The sequence below is a fragment of the Pseudonaja textilis genome, chromosome 13 (genome assembly GCF_049901715.1).
Source record: "Pseudonaja textilis isolate UNSWEBS1 chromosome 13, rPseTex1.2, whole genome shotgun sequence".
NCBI lineage: Eukaryota > Metazoa > Chordata > Lepidosauria > Squamata > Elapidae > Pseudonaja > Pseudonaja textilis.
In genome coordinates, this window is record NC_142002.1 from 10369763 (window position 1) to 10384475 (window position 14713).

The 14713-nt window shown below is 43.1% G+C and overlaps 1 protein-coding gene across 2 annotated transcripts in view; it reads left to right on the forward strand.

Annotated features, from left to right (window-relative positions):
• Positions 1-7672: 7672 nt before the first annotated feature.
• FANCI (FA complementation group I) overlaps positions 7673-14713 on the forward strand; it is a 28113-nt gene continuing 21072 nt past the window's right edge. The window contains exons 1-7 of one of the 2 annotated variants that reach the window (XM_026709330.2): positions 7673-7866; positions 8580-8725; positions 9456-9528; positions 9937-10067; positions 10775-10931; positions 11009-11066; positions 11966-12007. In XM_026709330.2, the coding sequence (XP_026565115.2) occupies positions 8642-8725; positions 9456-9528; positions 9937-10067; positions 10775-10931; positions 11009-11066; positions 11966-12007 (545 nt within the window). In that variant the 5' untranslated portion in view covers positions 7673-7866; positions 8580-8641. The remainder of the gene's footprint in view (positions 7867-8579; positions 8726-9455; positions 9529-9936; positions 10068-10774; positions 10932-11008; positions 11067-11965; positions 12008-14713) is intronic. The other variant, XM_087941358.1, reaches the window with a different exon arrangement.

The window sequence follows — 14713 nt, forward strand, 5'->3', positions numbered from 1 at the left end:
CGCTAAAGTATGCCGTAATAAACAAAATTTCAGCCCCCGGCATTGAGGCAACAGCCCGAGAAGACAAGATGGCACCCCCACCAAAAACTGGGACCGCCAGACTGACAGCCGGTGGAGCTGGGACGGCCGAAACAAAAGATTTGATGAGGCACCGTGAAGAGAAGAAACACACCAAACAGTTATCATCGCCCATTCTTCACCAATAGATGCACGGAAGATACGCATCGAGGTCGGTATCAAAAACCAACCATGCACCATGGAGGTAGATTCTGGCTCCTACCTCTCCATGGTCTCCTGGCGCACCATAAAGCGTCTAATACCCAGCATACGCCACCAGGAACTAAGTGACCAGAAATTGATCCTGAGGGACTACAAGGGAACCGTATCCCAGTGGCTGGCATTGTGCATTTCAAGATCACCTACAAAAACTGCACCAATATTTTACCACTTACAATTATAGATAAAGACCGCCCCAGCCTACTCGGATTATAATGGTTCACACCGCTAGGGATCGAGATGGCAGGCATCAATCACACAGACGAAGAAGATTGGGAGGCGACGCTCGTATGAGACTTCCAAGAGGTCTTCGATGACACTTTAGGCCAGGCTTGTCCAACCGGCCCAGGCCGCATGCGCCCAGTTCGCCTAGGGCCCAGTGCCCTCCCCAACCTTCGTGCCAGAGCCAGTGAGGAGGAGGAGGAGAGGCAGGCGTGAGGCGGGGCGAGGCGAGCGCCAGGCCAAGCAGCAACAGAAAAGGCGGGCGCCATCAGAGCACCACCTCCTGCTGTTGCTGCCGCCGCTTCTGCTCCCGCCGCTGCTGCTGCTTCTGCCTTCCAGTCCTGCCTCATCCAGCTGGGCCATTTGCAAGAGGAGGTAGGTGCGAGGTGGGCAAGCTTTCTCCCCCCGCAAAATTTGGCCAGAAAATAAACCATGATAAAAAACCGTGATAAAAATAAATAATTTTTAATAAATAATAAATAATAAAAACATCTCACTAACTTCATTTCCAAATAAATTTAATATGTTAACTATGTTTTCTGTGGTTTTTTTGGATGATCAGGTATTGTTACTGTTATTTTATTTTATGTGCGGCCCAAACCAAATTTTCATCTTCTAATGTGGCCCAGGGAAGGTGAAAGGTTGGACACCCCTGCTTTAGGCAAATACAAGGGGTCCCCAATCTCCTTCAATCTTAGCCCAGACATCGCTCCCATCCGCCTCAAGCCACGCCGAGTGCCATTTGCACTCAAGCCTAAGATAAACGAGCAATTAAATAAGCTCATCGCGCAAGGATTATTAGAACCTATCGACCATGCCCGTTGGGAAACACCCATTGTTACCCCCATCAAACCAGATGGCTCCCTGAGAATCTGTGGAGGCCACCCTGAACCATGCCCTGCAGCAGAGTGCCTACCCTGTGCCAGTAGTCCAGCATCTCCTACACTCACTTGGGGGTGGCAGAGTCTTTGCAAAGCTCGACCTGGCACAAGCCTATCAACAACTGCCGGTCGATGCTGAAACCGCCGAGGCACAAACGATCGTGACACATCGAGGGGCATTTAAATGCAACCGACTCCAATTTGGAGTCAGCGTTGCACCTGGGGTTTTCCAAAGCCTAATGGAAAGACTGCTGCAGGGAATTAAAGGAGTCATACCCTATTTTGATGATGTGCTAGTAGCAGCCCCCAATAAGAAACAATTGGAGAAACGGCTAAGAGCGGTCTTACAAAAATTTAAAGACTCCGGCCTCAAAGTAAAAAAAGAGAAGTGCCAACTATGTACTGAAAGGGTTGAATTCCTGGGGTACCTCCTAGACAGACATGGAATTCACTCTACTGACAAAAAACTAAAAGCCATCAAGAAAGCCCCCAGACCGAAAAATAAAACGGAACTCCAAGCATTCCTTGGACTCATTAATTTCTATAATGTTTTCCTACCCCAGAAGGCGACTGTCGCGGAACCCTTGCATAGGGTCCTGGATAAAGCGGCATCCTGGACCTGGGGAAGGTGAGAGGAACACGCCTTCCAACAAATTAAAAACCTTTTAACTTCCGACACAGTCCTTATTCAGTATAATGAAACCCTGCCGCTGACTGTCACATGCGACGCATCACCCTTTGGTGTTGGGGCAATCCTAAGCCACACCTTGCCGAATGGGAAAGAGGCTCCCATCGCATTCTTCTCAAGAACCCTGTCCAAGCCGGAGAGGAACTACAGCCAGCTGGACAAAGAAGCCCTAGCCATGGTCTCCGCAGTGAAAAGATTCCACGAATACATTTATGATAGGACCTTTTCAATTATTACGGACCACAAACCCCTACTAGGCATTTTGGCTGGGAACAAAGCCACTCCAAACATCCTATCACCTAGGATGACGAGATGGTCTGAATTTCTTGCCGCTTATAATTACCATTTAGCACACTAACCCAGCAAGACCATCTCACACGCTGATGCTTTAAGCCGATCGCCCCTACCAGACGTGCAAGACAACCCAGCACCCACATTATCAATTTTACAAATAGAAACAGTAACCACTCCACCATTGACCACGCAAGACATTGCCCGCGAAACAAGAAGGGACAAACGCTTGGCGCAAGTCCTCAGCTGGGTGGAGAGGGGTTGGCCAGAAAGCAAAAAAAATGAACTCTTTAAACCGTTTAAAAACCGGCAAACTGAACTTTTTTCACAAAGGGGGTGCATTCTTTGGGGAGACCGGGTGGTTATACCAGAAACATTACAGAAAAAAGTTCTAGACATGCTGCACGACGGGCACCCGAGCATTGTACGAATGAAAACCCTGGCCAGAAGCTACGCTTGGTGGCCAGGCATGGACAAACAAATAGAAACTTGGGTCGCCACTTGAAGCAGATGTCAAGAGACTCGCTCGACTCCCCCTGCAGCTCCACCACTAGAATGGGAAACCCCCAGAGGCCCCTGGTCGTGAATCCATATTGACTTTGCGGGGCCAACCAAAGGACATACCTTTTTAATCACTGTTGATGCTTACTCAAATTGGCTCGAAGTAAGCAAAATGAAAACAACCACCACAGAAGCGTTATCAAAAAATTAAACAAACTTTTCGCCATGCATGGTCTGCCAGATGTGATAGTATCTGACAATGGACCTCAATTTACCTCATTGGCGTTTGAGCAATACTTGGCAGACCATGGCATCTGACACGCATTGACATCACCTGCTCACCCAGTGGCAAACGGGCGAGCTGAACGCATGGTTCAGTTCACAAAAAAAAACATCCAAAAGATTGAATATGGCAACATCCACGAAAAAATCAACAAAATGCTTCTAATACAACATATCACACCCAACACCACCACGAACAAATGCCCAGCGGAATTACTCATGGGCAGAAGGCTCCGGTCACCTCTAGACCGATTGCACCCTACTTACACTCCAGAGAAACCCCCTGGATCTACTAGCAGACATCGAGCCTTCAACGTGGGAGACACTGTTTTCGCTAAAAACTTTACTGGGGACCCACTATGGCTACCTGCAAAGATCACCCAAGTCACCGGCCCCCGGTCCTACCGACTCAAGACCACCGACGGGAGAAGCTGGAAACGGCACATTGACCAGCTGCAGTCTAGGCTGGCTACTTTTCCTCTCACAGACTCTAACCAAAAAATCAGAGGGGGGCGGGAAACCTCAAACTTAGAAAAAGAACCAGTATCTGCGCAAGCAGAACACCCCACACACACATTGAATAAAAATCAAACATTAAACCAGCAATACTTACCTACAAACAGGGAACCGAGGCAGACGGGTGCTTCACCTGGAAGTAGCAGCCGGACAAGCTCAACCAGCCCAGAGAATCCAGGCGGGAGCAACAGAGCAAACGACTCGACCAACCCGGATACACCAGGCGGGAGTCACTGCTTTAGGCCCGGCTCACCCTTCCAGGCGGTTCCATCGAGAAGCTTGAGAGCGACGCGGAGCCTGTCCGAACCTGACGACGACCAGAGACATTATGAACTGCACAAGTCAAGTAGGCGGACCCGAAGACCCACCTACTTACGTGACTACGTTACCCCACCCCTTGGATGGAACCAAGAGGGGAGGGGTGTTCCATATTAGCAGACTTGAAACCCTGTGTTCTTATTGGTCCAGAAAAGCCGGATCGTGATTGGAGGATTTGAAAGTTCCTGATTGGCTCATACAGGGTTTGCCGCGATTGGTTAAAACCAAGTGCGGCAAACTCAAAGAGATGTCATTGGCTGCCTAGCCGCGGCCAGCTCTATAAGAAGAGCTGCCGCGCGCTAGGGTTTTTAGTCTCAGAATCTATCCGTTAAATAAAGAGCTGTTGTTCACTACTCAACCCTCGTCTATTCATGCGACCCACCGACCATACTTAACACTATGTGCAGCTTCCTCTTTTATACACTGTTTTCCCAGCTGCAGCTAATGAAGGGAATCAGGGCACTTTCATCCCCCCTAAGCCATTCAACCCACGTTGCTTTCTTCTCCGTTCCTCCCTGCGTGCCCTAGGATGAAGAGGGGGTGGGCCTGGGTCTTCCTCTGAATTCCCTCTCCCTTGCTCTACCTCTCCCCTGCTCTGCCCAGCCGGACTTTGCCCTTCCCCAGTTTCCTCCACAGCCAACGGGGCCACACTCCCACTCCCTGTCAGCTGTTCAGCTTCCTCCTCCAAGTCAGATTCCAACAGGGGCATTGATAGGCCATCTCATCTGTTTTGGTAGGCAAAACCAGGCATATAAAGAATCCAGTTGCTGCATTGATTTTAATAGCAATACCAATAGCACTTAAGACTTCATAGTATTTTTACAGCCCTCTCTAAGCAATTTGCAGAGTCAGTCTGTTGCCCCCAACAATTGGGGTCCTCATTTTACCAACCTTGGAAAGATGGAAGGCTGACCTTCCAACCTTGAGCCAGTTAGAATCAAACTGCTGGCAGTCGGCAGAGTTAGCCTGAAATACTGCATTCTAACCACTGAGCCACCATGACTCAATTTAATGCAACTTACTGACTGTAAACAGGCAACGTGATTACTTCTCTATTTTTGCACATTTGATATAAAGTTGTGTCTACTGTGCCTACTCCAGGGGGCATCTATAAACAAATGTACTCCTCCAAACAGTGGAATTGAGAAAATGACAAATAACAGCAGCTCAAGTCTCTAGAAGTTGACATCCTTAAGGAATAAGACCAAGTTGTACTAACCACTGGGAATTATGGTTCTCCTTGACTGGCTCCTTCCAACAGCTCAAGTTTTCATAGGAAGCTGTGCACTTGCAGAAAGGCCACGCAGATTACTATAATCCCCATTTTCTGAATAAAAGTAAGGTTTCTTGTAAATTGAACTTGACTGCTGATGATTTTTTATAGGCTTAGCCATGCTGTTCTCTTAGCAACAGTGTGGAAGTGGTTTGGCCCTATCTTCTTCCAGAATAACTTTTGACTTCTGTACAGATTTCCCATCCAATAGTAACACCCTTCTGATCCTGTTTAGTTCAGAATTCCTGGATTCAGTTTTCTCTCTCATAGGAATTCCCAAAGGTGCTTTTTCTAGAGGCAACTGGACTTTCTGGTTTTTGAAGATGTTTCACTTCTCATCCAAGAAGCTTCTTCAGCTCTGACAGGATGGTTGGGGATGGAAGGATTTATACTCCTTGCAGACAGCTGGCCATTGGTATTCTTTGGTTTATGTGTGTCCTCAGGGCCACCCAAGTAGTGCAAATGGTTCCTGTGATCTGCAATTTTTCTGAAAATCCGTTCATACTCCCACACCCTTTGAAGGGTGTTCATCCCAAAGTGCATCGCTAAAGTTTAGACTAGAATAAACAGAGTTGGAAGGGACCTTGGAGGTCTTCTAGTCCAACCCCCTAATTACAGGATAACCTACACTACTTCAGACAAATGGTTATCCAATCTCTTCTTAAAAACTTCCAGCGTTGGAGCATTTACAACTTCTGGAGGCAAGTTGTTCCACTGGTTAATTGTTCTGGTCCAGTGGTCACCAACCAGTGATGGTCTGCAAGAAAATTTTGGTGGTCCGCAGAGAAATGTCACCCACAATGTCACCCACAGAGAAAGGACCCCCCCCCCACACACAAAGCAATTAATCCAGACTGTATGGGAACAGAAGGCTTGTGTTGCTTGCATTGCGAACCACACAAGGTAGTGATGGGAGGGGGGGGGAGGCAGAGAAGGGAACGTGCCCGTCGCCCCACGCACCTGGCCTGGCCACCGGGCTGCTTCTTTCCTCTTCTGCTTTTGGCTGCATGCAAGGAATGCTAAGAACATCTTTCTTTCTCTGCCCCAAACTCTGCCGGAAATGAGTTTTTGGGACCCTGCAAGGCCTTCCTGCTCCAAGAGCCTGTGCCAGCAAAGACTCATTTCTGACGGAGTTTGGGGGAGAGAAAGAAAGAAAGACTTCTGATGCTTTCCTTGGCTGAAGCCAAAAGTCTCTCAGTCTCTCTCCACTCGAGAACAGAGCTGGAGATGGTATCCTGTGATCCCAAATAAAGAATGATTGATCGGTAGGAAAATGGGGTGAGGAATTTTCCTGCAGACTATTTTGGGGATTTTCCCAGGTTCTCTGGTCCGCGGGATTTAAAATTATGAGTTTGGTGGTCCCTGAGGTCCAAAAGATTGGCCCCTGTTCTAGTCTGTCAGGAAATTTCTCCTTAGCTCTAGATTGCTTCTCTCCTTGATTAGTTTCCATCCATTGCTTCTTATCCTATCTTTTGCTGCTTTGGAGAATAGCTTGACTCCTTCTTTGTAACAACCCCTAAGATATTGGAACACTGATATCATGTCACCCAGTTCCAGCAACCATTCTTTATATGTTAAATCTATGGCAATTCTTAGTCATCCAGGCCATGTTTGTCCCAAAGGTTGGAAATGGCCAGCCCTCCAGAAAACCTGCACCATAGTTGTCCAGACTGGGGAATGTTCTTCCTCCTGCCTTCCCAGGTGATTCTCAGGCACCATGACAGATGGTCAGTGGCCAATGCATTTAGTCTTTCACTCCTTAGGAAAAAGTGCAATATTGGATGGATGAAGAGGGAGGAAAAGTCTCCTTCCATCGTTGCAAAACACCCAGGCTTGAGGCGCAGATGGCCACACTGTCATTTGTTAAAACGCAACACCTGGGAATGCATGCATGCTTCTCGTGATGCCACAAAAGGGTTTCCTCCTTCCTTGCATCCCTCAAAGCCGGAGAGAGGTTCCCTTAGCTTTGGCTAGAGAGAGAGAGATCAGGGCAATGGTCCACTAGAGATCGATGCAATGATCCACTAGAGCAGGGGTCTCCAACCTTAGCAACTTTAAGACTTGTGGACTTCAACTCCCAGAATTCCTCAGCTTTGCTGGCTGAGGAATTCTGGGAGTTGAAGTCCACAAGTCTTAAATTTGCTAAGGTTGGAGACCCCTGCACTAGAGGGAGAAATCAATGCAATAGCAAATCCGCAAGCGATGCAACTTTGACTCAAACCTCTTAAGATCTCAGGCGAGAGACTGTTAAAAATATACTGCTCGATTAAAAAAAAAACCTCGATATTTGACGAAGAAACCTCTCACGCGCTTACTGAAGGGGGAAACGGGGGGACTTGAACCCGGTTTCTACGAAACTATATAGGACTTTTGCAAAAGCGCGCCATAGCTCCATCCGGGTCTTTTGCTTGGGACCGCCCTTCGGAGGGAAACGTCAAGACGTGACGGAAGGCTAAGCAGGGACGGGTTGCCTAGGGAAACCAAAGTCCCTCCCTCCTTCCCTCCCCCGGCGCTTTAGGGGCCGGGGCTTGTTGTGTAGTTCCTGGCGGGAGATTCGACCCTGGGAAAGGCTGGCGAGGAAGGCGGGAATGCCTCGATAGGGCGGGCAGAAAGGAAAGGTGTGGAAGAAAAGCCCTCGCCCCACCGCCCCCTAATTGGGGCAGGGTCCTGCAAGGGGGGCAGGGGAGGGGAGGGGGATTTGGGGGTGGAAGGGAGGGGTGGGGGTTAGGGGAAAAATAACCCATGTGGGGGAAGAAAGCTCATTGGGGCAAGAGGGGGTCTCAAAGGAGCTTCAGGCAATGGAGAGCAGCTTATTGGGTTATGAGAAGTCACGTGGGCACCAGCCAATAGGATGAGGCTACGGGGGAGGGGGTCATTTGGGTGGGGGAAATAGGATTTGGGGGTGTGAAGCTTGAGGGTCAGACCTCCAATTGGGGCAGGGTCCTGCAAGGGGGCAGCGGAGAGGAAGAGGAGATTTGGGGGTGTCAATTGAGAGGGGAGTTGGGGGAAAGCGGGGTCAGTGGAGGAACCCTTTGGGGGAGCTCATTGGGGCGAGAGGTGGCTCAAAGGAACCTTAGGCAATGGGGGGAGCTGATTGGGCGATGAGAGGTCATGTGGGCACCAGCCAATAGGGGTGAGGCCATGGGGGTCATTTGGGAGGAAATAGGGGGTCACGGAGGGGCAACTATGGTCTTCTCCAGAAATAGAATAGAATAGAGTAAAATAACTTTATGGTCACTTTGAATGTACACTAATCAGCATACATTAAAATGACAGCATTTCCTTGACCTAGGAGGCAAAACAAATGGAGGAACCTGTTTTTGTATTTTAGTAAATATCCCTTATTCTTGAAGATTTGGTAAGTGACCCTGAAGCTTCCATTGCACTGCCAAAATGGACCAGAAAATCCTGCTTCTGGCAGCAGAGGGAAACTCAGAGCACCTCCAGTCGTGCCTGCAGAGCCTGGACGAAAAAGAGGTCAGCCCCAATTGCTTATCTGACAGGCAGCACCCCCCACCCTCAAAGTATTCCCATTAGTCATGAATGGCTTTTACCTTGAAATGTTTTTTTTTAAAGCATGTTTGTTCTATTTTCAGTAACTTCTTCCTGTTGATTCCCATGCTGGGCAAGCTGTGGCAATCTAGATAGTACTGAACTATAGTTTCTAAACTCTCTTTAAAGCAGTTTCTTAAAGTGTGATCTGAGGGCCTTTGGAGGCCTCTCAAGAACCCTAAACAATCAAAATTATTTGACAGATGTTGAGGATATTTGCAAAAATTAAAAACCATATTTTTGTTGTTGTTAAAAATAGGGTTTTTTAAATGAAAACAATATCGGTATTTGTCCCACTGAAATTAAAACTGATCTTTCCATAGAATATTTATCAAACCATGAACCATATGAAGCTCATTAGACATTAACATAAATATTTTGTACAAATTAAAATGTTTCTTGCCAACTGGGCTAGATTGCCATTTATGAAATAAGCTATCAATGGACTCTGCTACTGTGTCACTTGATTGTTTATGTCTCAATTCTCAATACTTTTTTCCAACATCTTCACACTCTAACAAAGATTACTCGTGTGATAATTTGTAGACTACATTAAGAAGACAATAAATATACATGTTTTTATTCAAATTAATTTTGGGGGTAATGATGGATGTAAAAATTCAAAAGAATGACAACTCTGGTCTCTTTGCTACAGTTGAATGACCTCATTACGAAACATGCTTTGAGGAAGAAGGGGATTGGTGCTGTTTTGAGAGGAATGTTCAAAGGTACTTACAAAGGACTAGTGGATTGATCTCTGACCCAATGACATGGCTACTTGTCCATACGAAGCTAGTATTTTGAGCAAGTATATAAATAATGTCAATTTCTTGACCATACTGGGGACAACCTGCTTCTCTGTTTCATTTTAATAACTGGGTTTCCTACCTTTTAAAATATTATTAAAAGGTAGAAAAACCAGATATTAGTCTGTTCTACTATTAGAACAGACTGCATCAGCTAATGGCTTATAAACGGTTGAATCTTTTTAATCAATGAAGTATTGGGGAAGCAAATTCCCCTATGTGTTGATAAAGGAATATGCAAGCTTTCAGATTGCAAAATCCCACTTTCCGCTGTTTAAGCAGTACAAAATTAACAGTATTTTGTTGCTTTTGTGGTTTTTGTTGGTTTAGGTTCCCCTTGCTCTCAACAGGAGGGTGTTTCCAGAAGACTAAATATTTACAAACACTGTATCGAGTTAGTGGAGTCCGGTGACCTGCAAGTGGAAATTGCATCTGAGATAATAAGATTGCTTATGTTAGAGGTAAAAAATACAAATATAATTCTCAGGGGTTTCCCTGAGTGACAGTGGAAATGATTACTTTTTATGTCTAAAAAAGTTTATATTATTTTGAGTTGGACAATATGTTAGTAACATGCTAATCATTTCCTTTGCAGCCTGGTGCTATGTATGTTTATATAGATGTCTGAAAATGAATACTTTATTACTGTCCAGGATTGCTTTTTCCTTCTTGCGTTGTTACACAGTTGTTAATTTTTTAAAAAGCAACTTTCTCTAAGCTGGCAGTCTCCAGATGCAGTTTATGGGCTAAATCCCAGAATCCTTTTTCATGTTGGCAGGGGGAATTCAATTTTCATGTTGGCAGGGGGAATTCTTAAAATAGGAAGCCAACATAATTGAATGGCATTGAGGATAGGAAGGGCTGCAATTAGGAAGTTGTGGCATGCATAGCTTTGCATTTTGCGATCATGATAACATATAGTGTCTACATTGAGCTAGTTAGGCTGGATACATCCTCAGCTTCTTAATAGCTGACATGATATACAAAATGTATATAATAATTCCTCTTACTTTGGGAGATGATATTTCAGGTTGTGACTATAGGAGGTACTTCTGTGACACTTTTATAGACGCTATAATGTAATTCAGAGTTTATTTCTTTATTTGGTCTAAAACCTCTTAATACATAATCAGATTTTTAAAAAATAATATATATTTTAATACATCAGGCTCATAAGCTACCGGGGCTTACTTTGGCTGACTTGGCTATGTTGTTCATTGAAGCCATTAAAGGAGGCAGCCTATTGAGTGGCAAGTCTTTGGAACTCTTTCCTACAATTCTTACTGTGTTGGCTACATCTAAAGAGACCCTTGAATATGGGACAGGTAAGCTTTTTCCTCTTCAGTTTTCCCTCCTTGATGTCTTTTGCTAACTAGCAACATCTAACCTATTCCCCTTTCAGGTGAGCTGACTGGGGACGAATATAAGAAACAGCTGATCAATACCCTCTGTTCCAGCAGGTAAGTTTGCGCTTGCCAGGCCAGATGCCATTTGGTGGCATCTGTTCTGGTGGTCAATTTGATGTAAAGTGTTTATTGGCATAATTTACATAGGCAGATGCAAAACTATCCATAAATATATGGAATCTCAATCTCTCCCCTCCCTCCCCCCAATTATGACTATAAACTTGTTGCTTGTATCTTTACGATTTATATTGTTTTATTTAAGTTTCCTAGTATAATTTGATTGCTTATTTAGTATCCTATGACTAACACTAAGTGTTGTATCTTATGATTCTTGATGAATGTATTTTTTTATGTACACTGAGAGCATATGCACCAAAGACAAATCCCTTGTGTGTCCAATCACACTTGGCCAATAAAGAATTCTATTCTATTCTATTCTATTCTATTCTATTCTATTCTATTCTATTCTATTCTATTCTATTCTATTCTATTCTATTCCATTCCATTCCATCCCATCCCATCCCATCCCATCCCATCACATTCCATTCCATTCTCTCCTCTCTTTTTCTTCCCCTCCTGCTCACGCTTTCTTCACCAGTATTTTATGAAGTGTCATATTTCTTCCCATAAATAATGAGCAAAAGTAACGGAATGGTAATAACTGGAAATATTAATGATTGCATTTGCCTTGTAACCCTGTGAGTAAGCCTCGGAACAGAGCTTTCAAATACCACTTTATGAATTAAAGCATTATTTAAGAAAAAGACAGTTGAATTCTGGATGGGTTGTTGGTAACCTGTATTGGTATAAGCTTTGCGGATTATTTAATTACTAGCCATCAGTCTCTCTGTGGGTTTAGTTTATCAAACAAATGCAGTTTCTCTGGAAGTATCATATTTGTTATCATATTTAGATTCAAAGTCAGAGGGGTTTTGTTTATTTTTTTGGGACAGGTGGAGCCCTCAGTATGTGATCCATATAACTTCCATGTTCAGGTAAGTCCTAAACATTCCCCCCTCCCCTTTTTTTTGTCTGTCTGTCTGTCTCTGGTTTAGGGATCAATTATAGGGTGCATAGAGGTCTTCAATAACAGTCTATGCTTGGACTTCAAAAGGTGTTTTAGGCTTTCCTTGAGTTCCTTAAGTGGGAAAGGTTCCAAAGGAAAGTATTCATGCCTGTATCATTTTGGAAAGGTCCAGGTGCTAAGGGATGCTTTTATATCCTTTCCTGAATTAACTGATAAAACTGAAAAGAGCTTAGAAAGATTATTTAACACGTTCAAAGTTCAGAATTTATTTATGGTCCAAATCCAATCATATTCTGAGAGAAGCTTGTCTAGACTAGTCTTTGTCTGCTTTCTTTAAATGAAAAAAAAAATGGTTGTGGGAAAAGAATATTATACACGTCTGACCTGGATTAGTTTAGAATGCCAAGCTAGGATCAAAACATCAGTATTCAAATCTTGATCCAGCTAAGAGTTTATTAGTTGATATTATCTTTTTTTTTTTAATAAAGTTTTATTTGGGTTTTCACACACAAAATACAAGTAAAACATCTTTTTTGAAAATAGCATGGTCCCGGGTTGAACTTCTTTATACAGACACAAAACTCAATTTCATGCTCCTTTTTGTATTCTATTCCATATCTTATATTTTACATTTTCTATATAGTTTTTCCCCTCTTAATTTTCTCAATTTTATTTTGATTATCTCATCTCAATTCATTATATTTATACTTTTGTCTGTTCTGTTTCAATTTCACATTATCTTTTCTCATTAAACAAATTTTCTCCTGTACTTACTAATTGGAGTATGACACCTTTATATCTTTTAATTATATCCATTCAACTCTTATTTAAACTTCAATATATACCTTAAGTTTATGACCTTCAATATAATACATAATACATAACTTCCAATCGAATTCTGCTTGGTACATTCTTATAATACACACTATATTCTTTTTTTTAAAAAAGAAAGATTGTAAATATATGTAATTATAAACCCTCATTCCATTCCAGTTCAGTTCTATCATTAATAATCATTAAAATCTTAACATCTTTAACACTTCTTTTCAATTAAATATCATACTTCCTTAAAAACACACATAATCTCCATAATTAATTTTTCCCTTATTTCTCTTCACATATGTTTTATAAATCATTAAATATACCTTTTGTTACATTTATTTATTGACAAGCATTCCACTGAATTACAATAGCTATTTTATCAGAAATTTTAATCATGCATTGTTTCATATTTTCTAAAATTATTTCTGCTTCTAATATAACCATACTATCTTATGTACCTTTGCAGAATCCCTTTTTCCATTAAGTTTTCACCCATTATCTCTAAATAGGCCCTGTTTCTTTATGACTTCTTTTCCTTTCTTTCTTCCATCTCATCTTCTCCCTCCCCTTTTTACCCACTTGTCTCTCCAGTTCTAATTCTCTCTTCTGCATTTCCCTCTTCTGTTGCTTTCTGATTTTATACTTATTTTTCACTCTATTTTTTTTGGGGGGTGTTTTTCCCAATCTTAAAACTTTCCATTCTCTTTCCCGCCTTTCCTTTCCCCCCCCATCTAAGATTACTTGTTCATTAAAGGTGGCTTCTTCTTTGTCGCAATCTTCTTGTTCTGCAGGCATTTCTTGTTGTTTCTCATAATTCTAAATCTCCATTTCTAAAAACTGAAATATGAAGCCAAAAGGACCTCTCCCTTCTTGTGCATCTTCTTTGTACTTTTTAAGTTCCATTTTCAGTTCTTCTAAAAGTGGAGCCATTTTAAACAGTTTTAAACAACCACCTGATTGATTTTAGTCATTCAAAACAATAACCAAGAATCCAAAAATCATCAAGTAATCCAGATAGTCTTGAGTTATATCTTCTTATTTCTTTTTCGACTTTCTGTTCCTGGGGTTTTTGTTGCAATATTTCAGTTATAATGTATCTTTTGGAAGTCTTGTTGAGATTTTGCTGTAAGTTCTTTTTTAATTCCAGGCAGTCTCTTCCCTTCCAGATCCTACCCTTTTATTCTTTTTCTCTCCTTTCCTGTTTTCAAAAGCTTTTAATTATCCAGAAATCTTTATTATCCCTTTGACTTTTTATTTTCAGCATTAAATGCCTATTGATGTCAAAGTGGATTTTTTTCCAATTTCTTACTTAAGTCTCTTAGCTGTCAGTATAGGAAAAGGAGAAAACCAAATCTTTTCCCCTTTCTCTCTCCTTCGCAGCTTAAAAATCTTCTTAGGGAACAATGTTATTGTTTTGTAACAGTTTCAATTCCAGGGTACCTTATTTGTTGCTTTTGCCGTTTGACCCGGTCAACCAAAACTTTCTCTTCTTATCTTCCTCCTGCACATTCTTTTCCGGTCGAGTTCTTTGTGGTGGCCATTTCTGACCACCGCTGCAACCGCCTTCAGGAAAGTGAGTAATGTCCATCTGGGGAGGAGAGATGCTGCTCTCCTCAACCCTGCTGGCAGTCTCCCCCCTCTTCACCACCTCTACGGGGTGGCTTAGCCCCGAAACCAGCCGGCTCGGGGCACTCCAGCGGCGAGCACGGATCGAAGCCTTGCAGAGACGAGGTTTCGGTCTGTCGCTGAAGAAACTCAAACTGGAAGTCCAGTTGATATTATCTTTCATTGGCTGGATCCCTGTACTGTGTTAACTTACAGCTTTGTTTTAACTTTGGTTTGTGATTAAACC